The sequence below is a fragment of the Oncorhynchus kisutch genome, linkage group LG25 (genome assembly GCF_002021735.2).
Source record: "Oncorhynchus kisutch isolate 150728-3 linkage group LG25, Okis_V2, whole genome shotgun sequence".
Lineage (NCBI taxonomy): Eukaryota > Metazoa > Chordata > Actinopteri > Salmoniformes > Salmonidae > Oncorhynchus > Oncorhynchus kisutch.
The window spans coordinates 16864387-16880937 of NC_034198.2; the positions used below are offsets into that span (position 1 = coordinate 16864387).

Sequence of the window (16551 nt, forward strand, 5' to 3'; positions counted from 1 at the left end):
TCAGTATCGCAAGGAATCCATTTCTGGTTTCCAGGGGACCATTCACACCTGTGCACACACCGTGTTACCCTTTCAGGGACTCAGACTGCCAGTAAGGGTTTCCTTCGGTCGTCAGTGTCCTGAGCCGCCATTAGAAATGACAATTGGGGACTGTAATTGTGTGGGATCACCTGTGGAAACAGACTCCCAATGGAGGAGGACATAGTGAAGCTGTGGAGATAGACACTAAATGGAGTTTGAGTCACCTTCAGCATGGGCCATATCTATCTGTCAAAGTTTTGTCAACTGTAATTGACTATCTAGGTTGTGACGGTGTTGAATTGACGTAAAGCCATATTGTTTTACTTTTACTTCACACATTAGAGAGTACTCTCTAGTTACATCCTGCAGAATACCCCATAGGTGCATTCTCCAATAAATATGTTCGGAGAGAAAGAAAGACTCCATGCAAATATGATCAGAGAGAGAGAGAGAGGCTGCATGCCTCCAGAGCAGGTCAAAAAAAGGAAGTAATTTGCAATGTTGCGACGAGGGACATTCATTTATTTTTCATCACTTTGCCACCAAGACATCTTGACAATTGGAATTGTGAGGAAGAGTGCATATGGAGGACGGGCTAGGATGCTGGGGCTGGGGACAAAGAAGGCTTATCTTTAACTGAGAAGTGTGTTCCAAGCTGACTGTAGACACCTGAGTGTTTAGACTGCAGTTAGGGCCCTACAGGACAGCTAAAAGCAACGCAGGCCCAGCTAGCACATAAAGTTCTGAGAACTATATTTTACTTAGAGCCTGGTGAGAGAGAGAATATGTGTTAAGAGAACATTAAGAAAGTGTTCATTTGTTGGAATTTCAGTACTTCAGCATAACGTTTTATGCAGGTTTCTTCATGGTTCTATGTAAAGTCATGTTCTCAGAACATTAAGCAAACACAAGAAGACATAAGTAACTAGGGCTGTAACCGTACACATCATCATACCAAACCATTCGGTACGGGGACTTCGGTTCGAACTGTGAACCAGAATGAATACATCATAAAAAATAAACACTAAGCAGCCTACGCTGCATTGTATGCCATTGCCTCATGAGTAGATCTGAGCTGAAAAAACACTGGGCTATTCCATTAAAACTACTACAGCCTATGCACATGTTGCAATCAAAATTTGAATCTTAAATGCCCCTTTTGAACCTTTTGTGAGGATCAGCAGGGAACAGCAGCTGGCAAGGGGTGGGATCGATAAACCAGATTTGGAGGATCCTCCATTATCGTTTAAATCTCCAGTTTGGGAACATTTTGGATTCACAGTCGATTACAACGACAATGGACAGAGACTTGTGGATAAAAAGTTTATAGTATGTTCTCCACTGCTCAGTGAAAATAGCATATGCTGAGTGGCGCATGTAGCTTGTTGTTGATGTCGGCCAATCACAAGTCATCAAAGCACAACTACAGTTATAAAGCCTCTGTGTGTGGCAAAGCAAGTTAGGAGATTATCTCATCAATGGAAGATGGATGTAACCACGCCAGCCCAGGACCTCTACATCCTGCTTCTTCACCTGCAGAATCGTCTGAGATGGGGTGGAGGGGTGCTGAGGAGTATTTCTGTCTGTAATAAAAAAATAGAATTAAAAAATCTGATTGGCTGGGCCTGGCTGCCAAGTGGGTGGGGCCTATGCCCTCCCAGGCCCACCCATGGCTGCACCCCTGCCCAGTTGTGAAATCCATAGATTAGGGCCTAATGGATTTATTTAAATGGACTGATTTCCTTATATGAACTGTAAATCAATCAAATCTTTCAACTTGTTGCATTCATATTTTTGTTCAGTATAGGTAACATCTTGCTATCATGGAAAGGATAATACCTGTCTATTTGTGGAAAAATCACCCTGATTAACTCTTTAGTCGTATCCCAGTTTACCGCTTTGCTTATGGCCCTTCCTACACCTAACAATTTTATTTTTAAATTAAAAGCGCAAAAAAATATTCAATTTTATTTTGAACTCCAAGTCAGACAAAATTAAACGGGCCTATTTATATAATAAATAAGAATTCGGAAGGCAGAACTGATAAGATATTAAATCAATCGACTCACTAAAGGCTTCAGTCATTCAAAGCTATACTTAAATCTGAACTGGTTCTCTAGCAGAATAATATGAATGGCTTACCCGTGTTCAAGAATGGCCCTTTTCCCTTTATCCAGATTACAACCTCTCACTTTCAGTTATTTGAAAGTGTAATGATTTCCAAAATAGTGCTTTTTTTAAAACAAGCCATAGAAAGTTAGTTGCAATTTCAGTTTAATCCACCAGAAAAGACAGAAATATTACAAATATTCAAATATATTTCTTTTTATTGTAATCTTTGTAAATGATATGATAAATAGGACTAGTGGAGTTGTCACAATGAGGCTAACAAAAATAAATAGAAATGTCTGCGCCATCCAAAATTACAACCAACTAATTGCAGCATTATCGCAAAAATGGAAGAGGCAAGTGGAAGGGGGGAAAAGTAAGGAAGTTATGTCGGCTCTGCATTAAAGACCAAAATTGCTTAAAGAAAATTGTGAAAAAAAACAAGTATACCAGTTTCATTTAAGGACCAAAATATTGACAGCTGTGCCATTCTGATTGCAAAATAGTTGAGAAGAGAGTTTCAATGTTACAGTTCCATGGCACATGGTTTACTGATACAAAAAAAAAAATGACGCCAGATTCAAAACAGAGTTTTTTAATTTCAACTATTATACAATATTCTTGCAACCAATATGTTATATACAGTGGGGAGAACAAGTATTTGATAACCTGCAAAATCAGGCAGTGTTTCCTACTTACAAAGCATGTAGAGGTCTGTCATTTTTTATCATAGGTACACTTCAACTGTGAGAGACGGAACATAAAACAAAAATCCAGAAAATCACATTGTATGATTTCTAAGTAATTCATTTGCATTTTATTGCATGACATAAGTATTTGATACATCAGAAAAGCAGAACTTAATATTTGGTACAGAAACCTTTGTTTGCAATTACAGAGATCATAGGTTTCCTGTAGTTCTTGACCAGGTTTGCACACACTGCAGCAGGAATTTTGGCCCACTCCTCCATACAGACCTTCTCCAGATCCTCCAGGTTTCGGGGCTGTCGGTGGGCAATACGGACTTTCAGCTCCCTCCAAAGATTTTCTATTGGGTTCAGGTCTGGAGACTGGCTAGGCCACTCAAGGACCTTGAGATGCTTCTTACGGAGCCACTCCTTAGTTGCCCTGGCTGTGTGTTTCAGGTCGTTGTCATGCTGGAAGACCCAGCCACGACCCATCTTCAATGCTTTTACTGAGGGAAGGAGGTTGTTGGCCAAGATCTTGCGATACATGGCCCCATCCATCCTCCTCTCAATACGGTGCAGTCGTCCTGTCCCCTTTGCAGAAAAGCATTCCCAAAGAATGATGTTTCCACGTCCATGCTTCATGGTAGGGATGGTAATCTTGGGGTTGTACTCATCCTTCTTCCTCCAAACACGGCGAGTGGAGTTTAGACCAAAAAGCTATATTTTTGTCTCATCAGACCACATGACCTCCCATTCCTCCTCTGGATCATCCAGATGGTCATTGGCAAACTTCAGACGGGCCTGGACATGCGCTGGCTTGAGGAGGGGGACCTTGCGTGAGCTGCAGGATTTTAATCCATGACGGTGTAGTGTGTTACTAATGGTTTTCTTTGAGACTGTGATCCCAGCTCTCTTCAGGTCATTGACCAGGTCCTGCCGTGTAGTTCTGGGCTGATCCCTCACCTTCCTCATGATCATTGATGCCCCACGAGGTGAGATCTTGCATGGAGCCCCAGACGGAGGGTGATTGACCGTCATCTTGAAGTTCTTCCATTTTCTAATAATTGCGCCAACAGTTGTTGCCTTCTCACCAAGCTGCTTGCCTATTATCCTGTAGCCCATCCCAGCCTTGTGCAGATCTAAAATGTTAACCTTGATGTCCTTACACAGCTCTCTGGTCTTGGCCATTGTGGAGAGGTTGGAGTATGTTTGATTGAGTGTGTGGACAGGTGTATTTTATACAGGTAACGAGTTCAAACAGGTGCAGTTAATACAGGTAATGAGTGGAGAACAGGAGGGCTTCTTAAAGAAAAACTAACAGGTCTGTGAGAGCCGGAATTCTTACTGGTTGATAGGTGATCAAATACTTATGTCATGCAATGTAATGCAAATGAATTACTTAAAAATCATACATTGTGATTTATGTAGCTTGTATTGTGTAGCTTGTATTTGGTCTCAGGTTCAGGAATGGCTGGAATTGCAACAATGTTCAGGAATTGCAACATTTACCTGGAGTTAACTCTGCAAATAGCACTACTGGGCATAGTCTGAAAAGTCATAGTCAATCGATCAATAATATAATATTACTCTTAGCAAAAATGCTTCTTTAAATTACAATCTGTAGAAATTATGAGAATAGAAAGTTTCAAAGCTTTTGTGAAACAGCACAGTTGAAAATAGGAAGCAAAACTGGATGGTCTTCAGAGATAGATGAGAGGGGTTGAGTGGAGCTGAAGGATGGGACTAAAAACAAACAAAAGATAACTATTGTAACTATCCATAAAATGTATATAGTATGTATGAGCTGGAAGTAGAAGACTAGGTGTTGTTGCCCATTACTTTACTCCAATTAGGGGAGGAGAGGTAGGATTAGGGAAAAATAACAGAGGAAAAATACATACAATATACAGTATCAGTCAAAGGTTTGGGCATGCCTACTCATTCAAGGGTGTGCAAAGCTGTCATCAAGGCAAAGGGTGGCTACTCTGAAGAATCTCAAATATAAAATATATTTGGATTTGTTTAACACTTTTTTGGTTACTACATGATTCCATATGTGTTAGTTCATAGTGTTGATGTCTTTACTATTATTCTACAATGTAGAAAACAAAGACCCTGGAATGAGTAGGTGTGTCCAAACTTTTGAATGGTACTGTATATATATATATACATGGGGGATTGGAACTGATGTAGATAATTACATTGATAGAAGCCACAATTTATTTGCAATATTAAAGCTGATCCACTCCCTAAAAAAATTAAGCTAAGTAAAGGTGTTGACCCTCCACATCTATCAACACAACTTGAGCACTGGCCTAGCCACTCTTAAATATCACCTGGGCAAGCGCAGGTGAAACGCCTTCCGACTAACGAGATGGACAAGCCAGCACAGGTGTAACACATACTAACTAACAAGGTGACACCAATCGGGGTGCGCCCAACCTGCTGAAGTGATATACAGTACGTGCTAAAGTCAAACCTTAAAAAATAAATGGAAAAACCGAAGCCTGTAACAGTGACTCTATCTTCTATTGTATTCCAGATTGCGGAGACTTCAAATGCGTTCCTGAATCGAATGTTGAACAGGGACACCATCACAAGAATAACATATAAAAGTAAGTAGAATTGCACACTAAAACGGAAAACTCATTGGAACGTCAAAGAATAGCTACAGAATCTGCAGTGAACAGGTCCTTTCTCCAGAAGGCTACCAGGCAGAGGCAACTAGGGCTGCTGGATAGCCATATTGGAAATGGCTGCTGAGATCATCTGGGGCAACGGTTGAGAAGAGAGGCCCATAATTGGATTAATGGGATTGAGAAGAGACTGAATAAACACAGTGACCCCCAGTGGATTGGAGGTCTCAGAAGCTGTCATAAACTCACACACACACACACACACACACACACACATTATATATATATATACATACGTACAAACCTCCCCCTCAACCTCAGGAGTCCTCCGGCATACCCTTCTCTAAGCCTGCAGCTCTGCTTGCCCAGGCCATGTAATTTTCAAATCCCTCTCCACGCACCCACACACATGCACACCCACACACACAGCATCCGAATGGAATTATTAATGCCGACACGGCTACCAGAGATGTGTGATAGCGGAGCGGGAGTAGCAGGACTGCAGGAGCAGGTTTAGTGAGGTGGTAATGGAATAGAACATGATTGATGTTCACAGATTAAGGATTGGCTTTTTTGTTTTTCTTTACCTTTCAGGATGTCTATATCTTACCTGTAAGGGTAGGGGCTGGTGAGCATGCTGATGTTTGTTGTTCTAGTCTAGATAGATACGCTGTATGAATGTGAATAGCATCTAAAGTCCTAGTGCCAGTCTACATTAGCATAGAGGGAGCAGCTACTGTGACCTCGTCACAACAAACAAAGTGCAGTTGGCTCCCATTTATTATAAACTGAAACCACAACAGATGACAACATATTGAGAGTGTGTTAGCGGAGTGTGGAGAGATAGAGAGACCAAGGGAGAGATGACGACAGAGATGGAAAGAGAGAGAGAGAATAATGGAGAGAGGGATGGACAGACAGAGAGAGCGAGAAGGGGAGAGCGAAAGAGAGATGCAGTAATTCTAATTACATTCCTGACGAGGGAAGTACTTTGCATAAAAGGGGTATGTGATGCAGTCTGCTATACCAACAGCCTGTCAAGCAGTTGGAGGGAAACCAGCTCAATGTGAAATGAGCAATCTGCAAAACGTGTACATGCAAATGACAAACACACTGGTTAGAGTGGATGTAATGTAATGTGTTTTGAGACTGGAAGACAAATATGTAATGTAAATTCAAAACAAAATTAGCTTGAGAGGACATGAAATGTGATTGATACAAGTCTACAATACAGTGTTCTACAATTCTGGAAATAGGGACCCAGAGGAGGTGCAGGGTTTTGTTTCAGCCTAGCACAAATGCATCGAATTCAACTAATAAGTGCTTGGGTTGGACCTGAGCTAGGACACAAGCATTCTTACCCTGTAGCTCTCCAGGCCCAGGACTGAAGAAATCTGTTATAATGACATATTAAGATGTTTTATTGAATTCTAACCTGTCTATCTTGCCCATCTCCAGATGATGCGTATCTACTGACGGGCCTGAACATCGAGGAGATTTACCCAGAAACGTCTAGTTTCATCACGTACGACGGGTCCATGACCATCCCGCCGTGCTTTGAGACGGCCACGTGGATCCTGATGAACAAGCCAGTGTACATCACACGGATGCAGGTCCGTCTCTAAAGTAGCTCCTTACTGCTTAGATACACTCTTAGAAAAAAGTGAGAGGGTTCTACCAAGAACTGTTTTCATCCTAAGAACCATTTTTTAAATAAAGTGTGTTCACCTCAGTGTTTAAAATTTAACATCAGGAGTTTGAGTAATCTGCTAAATTTAAAAAGATATATGTGAGAATGTTTTAAACTGTACCTATGGGAATATTTCTACAAGAATCAGGTATTCCCATTTTACATATACAGTACTGACATAGTTGATATCTTTGCCATTTCTGTCTTTCAAATAAGTGTTTTCTGTGATTTTCTTGAGCAGAGAATAGGAGAATAGCAGGGAGTCTGAGTGAACTAACTCTGTATGTGGTGTAATAACCAGAAATGAGTGTAATTGTTACTCTTTCTAGAGAAGAACACTCAAATTCACACCCATCATTTTTCCAGGTATGCTTTATTGCAGGTTCATTTTCAGAATTGGTTGTTTCATTATCTGTATTTTTGCATGGACATTGATTGGTTGGTTAATCTAATGCCACACAAAGATAAATAACGTACAAAATGTACATTTTTATAAACTAATCCAATCTGTTAGTAGTTGGACTTATTGCACCCGTTACTGAGATGGTAGTTCCAGTTTATATGATTTAGGTAGTCTCCTAAATCTCTATCTTAGCAGTCATTCTGAATGCAGGTTGCGGGTAATTAAAAGTTTAAATTGTTGCATATCCTAACTTCGGTTGGATTCCAATTGGAATTACACAACACTTTCAAATCAAATTATATTGGTCACATACACGTGTTTAGCAGATGTTATTGCGGGTGTAGGGAAATGCTTGGGTTTCTAGCTCCGTCAGTGCAGTAATATCTAACAAGTAATATCTAACAATTCCACAACATATATGCACAAATCTAAGTAAAGGAATGGAATTAAGAATATATAAATATATGGATGAGCAATGTCAGAGCAGTATAGACTGAGATACATTAGAATAGTATAGAATACAGTACATACATATGAGATGAGTAATGCAAGATATGTAAACATTATTAAAGTGACTAGTGATCCATTTATTAAAGTGGCCAGTGATTTCAAGTATATGTATATAGGCAGCAGCTTCTAATGTGCCAATGATGGCTATTTAACAGTCTGATGGCCTTGAGATTGAAGCTGTTTTTCAGTCTCTCGGTCCCAGCTTTCATGCACCTGTACTGACCTCGCCTTCTGGATGACAGCGGGGTGAACAGGCAGTGGCTCGGGTGGTTGTTGTCCTTGATGATCTTTTTGGCCTTCCTGTGACATCAGGTGCTGTAGGTGTCCTGGAGGGTAGGTAGTTTGCCCCCGGTGATGCTTTGGGCAGACTGCACCACCCTCCGGAGAGCCCTGTGGTTGCGGGCGGTGCAGTTACCATACCAGGCGGTGATACAGTCTGACAAGATGCTCTCTCAATTGTACATCTGTAAAAGTTTGTGAGAGTTTTAGGTCCCAAGCCAAATTTATTCAGCCTCCTGAGGTGACTTCAGCCAGCATAATGTGACTTGCAAGCCTGGTGTGGCCTGTAAACCAGGAGTTTCCAACCACTGTGTTAGGGTATAACTAGGCCTAGAAAGAAAGGCCTTATGATATGTAATGTATTGTCATAAAATATTTGCAAATGAATGAGAAGTTTTAATTAATGTCACATGCACAAACAAGTACAGTGAAATGCCTTTCTTGCAAGCTCTAAACCCAATGCAGAAATAAGCATAAGGTAGAACAAAAATAGACAAGAAATAAAAAATAACAAATAAGAAGAACACAACAAAGTAAAAAGTTATATACAGGGTCAGTTTCAATACCATATTTACAATGTGGAGGGATATTGGAGTGATAGAGGTAGATATGTATAGGGGTAAGGTGACTAGGCATCAGGATGTATGATAAACAGAGTATCAGCAGCGTAAATTAAGATTGTATATGAGTTTGTGTCGGTATACATGTGTGTGTGTTGGAGTGTCAGTGTGCGTGAGTGTGTGGAGTCCTGTGATTGTGCATTGAGACTATGCAGAATAATGTGTAAATACAAGGGTCAACTCAGTCTGTGTCGCCATTTTGTTTGTTATTTAGCAATGTTATGGCTTGGGGATAGAAGCTGTTCAGCAGCCTGTTGGTGTCATTCTTGTTGCACCGGTACCCCTTGCCATGCGAAAGCAGAGAGAATAGTCTATGGCTTGGGTGGCTGGAGTCTTTAACGATTTTCCGGGCATTCCTTTCACACCGCCTGATATAGAGGTCCTGGATGTCAGGGAGCTCAGCCCAGTGATGAAGGTCAGCGTGGCAGAGGTGATGTTGCCTACCCTCATTACCTGGGGTCGGCCAGTTAGGAAGTCCAGGATCCATTTGCAGAGGGAGGTGTTCAGTCACAGGGTCCAAAGCTTGGAGACAATGGTGTTGAACACTGAGCTGTAGTCAATGAACAGCATTCTCACTTATATTATCTATGTGGGTGAGGGCAGTCTGTAGTGCAATTAAGACAGCGTCATCTATGGATATGTTGGGGCAGTATGCAAATTGCAGTAGGTCTAGAGTGTCTGGGATGATAGAGTTGCCATAACCATTCTGATTACAGATATGAGTGCTACAGGGCAGTAGTCATTGTGGCATGAAGCCTTAGAGTTCTTGCGAACAGGAATGATGGTAGTCATTTTAAATCATGGGGATTACAGACTGGGACAAGGACAGGCTGATCTCTATATGCTCTGAGAACGTGCCCCGGAATATCGTCCAGTCCCGCCTTGCGAGGGCTGACTTGATTTAAAGACCTTACTCACATCAGCCTCGGGGAGAGAGATCACCCAGTACTCTGGTTCGGTGGGGGCCCTCACGCATGGTATGGTGCTGGTGCTGTTGTCGAAACGTGCATAAAATGTGTTGAATTTGTCTGGTAGAGAGGCATCGTTGGGCAGATCACGACTGGGTCTTCCTTAGTAATCTATAATGGACTGTCGCCCCTGTCACATGCGACTGGCATCGGAGCCTGAATAATAAGATTCCCCTTTATTCTTATATTGTCTTTCTGCCCGTTTGATGACTCTGCAGAGGTCGTAGCAAGAATTATTGTACTTGTTCCTGTCCTCAGCCGTTGTCTGTGATGGCCCTGTGTGTGGTAGCCCTGCACTTTAGTTAGCTTTTCGATGTTAACGGAGTCTTGGAACATACAGCAGTTAAAGTTGGAAGTTAACATACACCTTAGCCACATGCATTTAAACTCAGTTTTTCACAATTTCTGACATTTAATCTTAGTAAAAATTCCCTGTCTTAGGTCAGTTAAGATCACCACTTTATTTTAAGAATGTGAAATGTCAGAATAATAGTAGAGAGAATTATTTATTTCAGCTTTTATTTCTTTCATCACATTCCCAGTGGGTCAGAAGTTTACATACACCCAAGTAGTATTTGGTAGCATTGCCTTTAAATTGTTTAACTTGGGTCAAACGTATCAGGTAGCCTTCCACAAGCTTCCCCCACAGTACGTTGGGTGAATTTTGGCCCATTCCTCCTGACAGAGTTGGTGTAATTGAGTCAGATTTGAAGGCCTCCTTGCTCGCACATGCTTTTTCTATAGGATTGAGGTTAGGGCTTTGTGATGGCCACTCCAATACCATGACTTTTGCCATTTTGCCACAGCTTTGGAAGTATACTTGGGGTCATTGGCCATTTGGAAGACCCATTTGTGACCAAGCTTTAACTTCTTGACTAATGTCTTGAGATGTTGCTTCAATATATCCACATAATTTTCCTCCTCATGATGCCATGTATTTTGTGACGTGCACCAATCTCTCCTGCAGCAAAGCACCCCCACAACATGATGCTGCCACCGCAGTGCTTCACGGTTGGGATGGTGTTCTTCGGCTTGCAAGCCTCCCTCTTTTTTCTCCAAACATAACGATGGTCATTATGGCCAAACAGTTCTATTTTTGTTTCATCAAACCAGAGAACATTTCTCCAAAAATAATGATCTTTGTCCCCATGTGCAGTTGCAAACTGTAGTTTGGCTTTTTTATGGCAGTTTTGGAGCCGTGGCTTCGTCCTTGCTGAGCGGCCTTTCAGGTTATGTCGATATCGGACTCGTTTTACTGTGGATATAAATACTTTGTACCTGTTTCCTCTAGCATCTTCACAAGTTCCATTGCTGTTGTTCTGGGATTGATTTGCACTTTTCGCACCAAAGTACGTTCATCTCTAGGAGACAGAACGCGTCTCCTCCCTAAGCGGTATGACGGCAGCATGGTCGCATGGTGTTAATACTTGCGTACTATTGTTTGTACAGATGAACGGCATAATCTCTCCTGTAGCATAATCTCTGATTCTGATGACCATTTCTCAACAGAGCGAGTCTCAGATTCTTCCTGTTTGGGCTACTGCTTTTAAACAGAAAGCAGGAGTTATGACCTGATTTTCCAATTGGGGGACGAGGGAGGGCCTTGTATGCTTGCTTGTGGGTAGAGTAACAGTGAGGTAGAGAACCCTCTGCAAAGGGTTCTACCTAGCACTAAAAATGGTTCCACTATATCGTTCTACTTAGCCATTTTTTTAAAGAGTGTACATAAGACTGTCAGACAGCAATTCTGTTCCTTCACATTTATTTTTCCCCAATAATACTGAAATAATGTCCCTTTTCTTAACTTCTGTTCCACTTTTCTTTTTATTTCTCCTATTTCTGCGCTGCTCTGCATTGCTCTCCTCTTGTTCCTTCCATTACTTACTCTTCCTTTCCATCTTTACCCATCTTTTTGTTCATGAATCCCCCTTCCCTCTCTTCCTCTCTCCTCTCCAGATGCACTCCTTACGGCTGTTGAGTCAGAACCAGCCGTCTCAGATCTTCCTGAGTATGAGCGACAACGTTCGCCCGGTCCAACCGCTGAACAACCGCTGTATCCGGACTAACATCAACTTCAGCATGCAGGGCAAAGACTGTCCCAACAACAGGGCCCAGAAGCTCCAGTACCGAGGTAAACACTGCTCAAGTCCACCCGCCACCGCCATTTTGTTAGTAATGTACTTAGGTCCGACTAGCAGACATATACAATATGTCGGTGAAGGAGTCATGGACATTTACCTTGGTCATTTTCCATATGTTTGCTTGTGGCCCTCAAAGGTATTAACTACCTGAAGCATAGTCTTAAGCCTTACATTTTATAGATTTGAAAGAGTATTTGTACATTACTTATAGTGATATTATAGCAATATTTCCAACACAAGTGTTGGAACGGCCGAATGTGTGAGCCCTACTTCATAACTACAAAGCCAGCTCAGCATCTCAGTGTTATTCAGGGACTCTGCATGCAGTCTGTTTACCATCTCCTCTCCTCTGTTTCAGCCAATATATCTGGGCAACTGCTGCACAAAATGTGAATTTTACACCTGAAGCGTAAATACAGTGAGGGCAAGAGGTAACCCCCATTATTCATTGTATTATTTTTCCAGGATCTACTGTAATGTAGCCAGACTGTTCTTTTCTCTTATCCTCTTATCCTCGCTCTCAGATGAAATTCTTATTCTGTGCAGCAGTTGTTGAGAGATTGAAACACACACACACACACACAAATGTGAGTACACATACACACTTTTACCCACACACATTTACCCACACACCCCTACTGTACCCTTCCAACCCACCCCCAGAGAGTAAACAGAAGCAGTACAATAGCAGCAGGGCTGTCTCGTCTTTAATTACACTAGTTGTACTTGTTTAAATATGTAAATATCTCCAAGGTGAGGCAGAAGGGGAATAAAGTATAATTTAAATGGGAAATGGATCTAATTGGTTATTCAGCTAAGGTTAAACCTTGAAGGCAGAGGAAACTCAGCCCCCTCACAGCTAGGTCAGTGGGCTAATTGAATGGGAAATGTGTATTGGGATGCTAGCAGAATGCTAACAGATACTGCAGAAATTCTGTTATTTAGCATACATTGCTAATTTTAACATAAGATAATAAGAATTTGGTGGGTGCTTATATTTGTTCTAATTCACACAAGTGAATTGGAAATGTGTTTATTGCATACCCCAACTCTCCCTGAGTGGAGTCTCAGCCAGAGTCAAATGGACACCACCGCCCTGTATCTCTGTGATGCTGGGAATAAAATAAAAAACACTACTTGACCATTTACTAATAGAAATGTCTCCCACACGTTTTCACATATACACATGACATGTTCAGTGTTTCATGGTCAAGGTTACTTAATTGACTTTACATGCATAATTGTGTCTTCCGCTAGAGTATACCATTTTATTGATAATAATCCTAACAATGTATTCTGGTCTCAATCCTAACAATGTATTGTCATGTTATGATGAATATTATAGAAGCTGCTGGGTAGCCAGGATAGAAAGGGTTCCACGCTAGATGTGTGTTTTGTGTAAAGTGCATATACAGTAACGTTGTGTTATTCTCACCCTGTCCCTCTCCTCTCTTTCAGTGAATGAGTGGCTGCTAAAGTAGTCTCCCTTGGATGAGCACAGAAACAAGAGTCAAAGACAGAGAGAGAGAGAGGAACGAGAGAAGGAAGAAAACAACTGGAGTCCGACCAAGGCTGCATCCCATCTAAGATTATTTCATGGCATTGTAAAAAAGAGAAAAAAAGAAACTGAACATAACCAAGTAAAATACTTTGCGTTGCTTTGCAAAGAGACTACAACTTTTCATACGTACATCGACAACTATTTGTCCAACACATGCTAACACACCCACCCAATACAAATATATCTATTACGAAACCCGTTTTGATACTGATACTTTTTTGGGAGATAAAAAAAAAGTTGAAAACATACAAAAACACGGAAGCATTTCTTTCGTAAAGCCTCTTCACATGAACTGAGTGGGACTTTTAGCCTTTGTACATAGACACCTTGCTACCAGGGGGGGGGGGGATCTTAAGGACTTAAGACACTGCCCCTAGTGGTGCAGACAGAAGGTATGCAAGGCTCATAGCTGCATCGTCATCACCTACAAGGCATGCCGACTGCAACAACCCAAGAGAGCGAGACCTTACATTCTTGCCTTGTAACAGTAGGTCATTACAAAAGGAAAAAACGGGAATGGAGCTTCTGTCTAAGGGATGAACCGATGCGTGTCTCGGCCTTTGTTGTACATAGTATAATTATCAGTACTGCTGAAAAAGATAAATACAAAAACATTTAAAAATATATTAAGAGGATTAAAAAAAAAAGAGATGAAAAAAACTTGAGTATTTTAAACGCTTGGCACACTGAATTCTGGAAGCAGTTCTGAGCTGAAGCCTTTTCTTTCAGTTTTATTGTTTACAATGGTCATACACTGTGTTTGAGTAATGTTATCAGCCCAATAAATGTGTCTGGAAAGTTCACTTTGGAAAATATGCTTCACTTTACACTGTTGTTTCTATGTGCTTATTACATTGTTGCTAATGTACCGGGCTTTGTGCCAAGTTATTCAATGGTGTTAATGTGGATAAGCTGTGCACATTGGTGAGCGAGCAGACCGGTCTCAACTACAGCAAGAAGCTATACGTCCTCCCCCCTCCTTGTTGATGCTGTGCGTGCTGTGAGTATCATATTTCTGTCTGACGTCTTACACAAGGTACCAGACACCAAACAATCAAGCTAGTACATAGGAAATTATACGGTGATATGTAAAACAGATTGGCCATGCCTTAGAAAGGTTAATGCTGAAAGGTTTTATTCAAAGAGATGGGCATGGAAGCATTGAGGGATAATCAGGATGCAACAATTCCACCAATTCTTTCAATATTCCACAAAATAGGCAAACCATTAACAATGTTCCCTCAGAGTATTGAGACTAATTTTACCTGTACATGCGACACTATCCTATCTGTGTTCTTAGATAAACAGTCGGTTGTGAGTTAGTAAGGGGATTGAACTGTGGATAAACCTTTAGTGGGTGCCTCAATGGTTAGTAGCTTAAGGCTAGTTACATAAAGAAAACAAGATTGAAAATGCAATTGTAGAATCAACCTGACTAACTTCCTGTTACAATTGAAAATGGCAACAAATGATAATGTAATTACCATTATATCACTTTTTATCCTCAAACAACTCAACGGAGTTTGCGTGCGATAACATAAAATAAAATCAGAGTATGTTGGCAAAATCCCTTTGCGCTCTCACTCTGTGTGGATGGTGTTGGACTCCTCTGTCATCTTTGACTGCTTCACTTGTAGCGAATCTCACGGAGACTAAGGTACAGCCACTCACACTTGTCATCAAAGCCCTCAGCCCCTGTAGAGGACAATGACCTTGTTAGTCTCAGAGGAAGACAACAGAAGAATAACTACAGCACTTCACTGAATGAGACCGATAGGAAAATGACAGATACCAATGTTACTTTGAAGTTTGACAGTGTTTATACACTCACTGCTTATTATGTATTTGTTCACAGCCTTCTAAGGTTTGAATCCCAGCCTTCTAAGGCTTGAATCCCAGCATAAGTGTCACCATGCAAGAACAAGTTTGTAATACTGACCTGCCTGAGAGTTCAGTGCCACAGTCTTCTCCCCGACTGCTGAGCTTTGACATTTTTGGACCAGAACCATTCCACAGATGATCCATCAGTCCACACAAACATCCCTTCCTGTCAAGAAGAACAGTTCAAAGTGATCAACTTCTTGTTGGAGGGCAGGAGTAACATATCTAATGTCCAAATCAAAGAGAAAGTGCTATTTGAGTGTGAAGGTTGTTCTACCTGTGCCATATTATTCAGTCCTACCCAGGCATAAGCAGAGAGGTTCTGGGTCTGCTTTACCATGGAAAGAAGAAGCTGGTATTCTTTCATTCTGTAGACAGCAGCTAGGGTACCGCCATCTCACTTGCAGTAATTCTAAATAAAGAAACATCCATGTTTACATTGATTTTGTACAAGCTTTGACTATGTAGAAATTTGATCAGTAGATGTAATAAAAAAAACAGGTCATTCTAAATGGAAGACCAATTTTGTTATTTTCAATTCACTTTCAAAACGTCACTGTAAATGGAGGTAATTTGATAATTTGATGCTCTGCAAGTGAGACACTTACCAATGCTTGCTGCCATCCCATTTGTTTCTGCACCAATCGGTAGCAATGGGGTATCTTGCTATCAGGTCCAGTACACACACTTGGACAGATATCTGGAGAGGGAAAAAAACGTATTTTAAATCCCTAGCTCAACACATAACTAACAGATTAGAACTGTCAGTTGAAAATATCGTCTGACAACTCAAAATAAACTGGATTCAAACGGGATTGACCATTAGGGTATCACAATTATGATCATGGGGGATTTTGGTGGACCCCAGTTCCTAGAAGGGTGAGAAGGACACAGGCAAGAACAGACACAGTCATGACTCCCGTGATGATGGATAGAAGATGGTGGTGGTCCTTTGGACTTCTATTGCAGTTCTTCCTTTAAACACAATGACACCAAAAAGTGTATTACTCAGAAAAATGCTAACCTTATACCAATGGTCAATA

General features: G+C 41.2%; 1 protein-coding gene and 1 long non-coding RNA gene across 5 annotated transcripts in view; one reads left to right on the forward strand and one right to left on the reverse strand.

Moving 5' to 3' along the window:
- ca10a (carbonic anhydrase Xa) overlaps positions 1 to 13806 on the forward strand; it is a 314149-nt gene extending 300343 nt beyond the window's left edge. For 2 of the 4 annotated variants that reach the window (XM_031805092.1, XM_020461130.2), the window contains 5 exons: positions 5362 to 5434; positions 6914 to 7068; positions 11882 to 12056; positions 12425 to 12497; positions 13525 to 13806. In XM_031805092.1, the coding sequence (XP_031660952.1) occupies positions 5362 to 5434; positions 6914 to 7068; positions 11882 to 12056; positions 12425 to 12459 (438 nt within the window). In that variant the 3' untranslated portion in view covers positions 12460 to 12497; positions 13525 to 13806. The remainder of the gene's footprint in view (positions 1 to 5361; positions 5435 to 6913; positions 7069 to 11881; positions 12057 to 12424; positions 12498 to 13524) is intronic. The other 2 variants (XM_031805093.1, XM_020461132.2) reach the window with 1 other exon arrangement.
- On the reverse strand, positions 13702 to 16210 carry LOC116357471 (uncharacterized). The gene is made up of 4 exons (XR_004205472.1): positions 16117 to 16210; positions 15786 to 15920; positions 15567 to 15674; positions 13702 to 15322 (listed from the first exon to the last, which is right to left on the reverse strand). It is a non-coding gene; the product is annotated as an uncharacterized LOC116357471 (long non-coding RNA).
- Between the last annotated feature and the right edge of the window lie 341 nt (positions 16211 to 16551).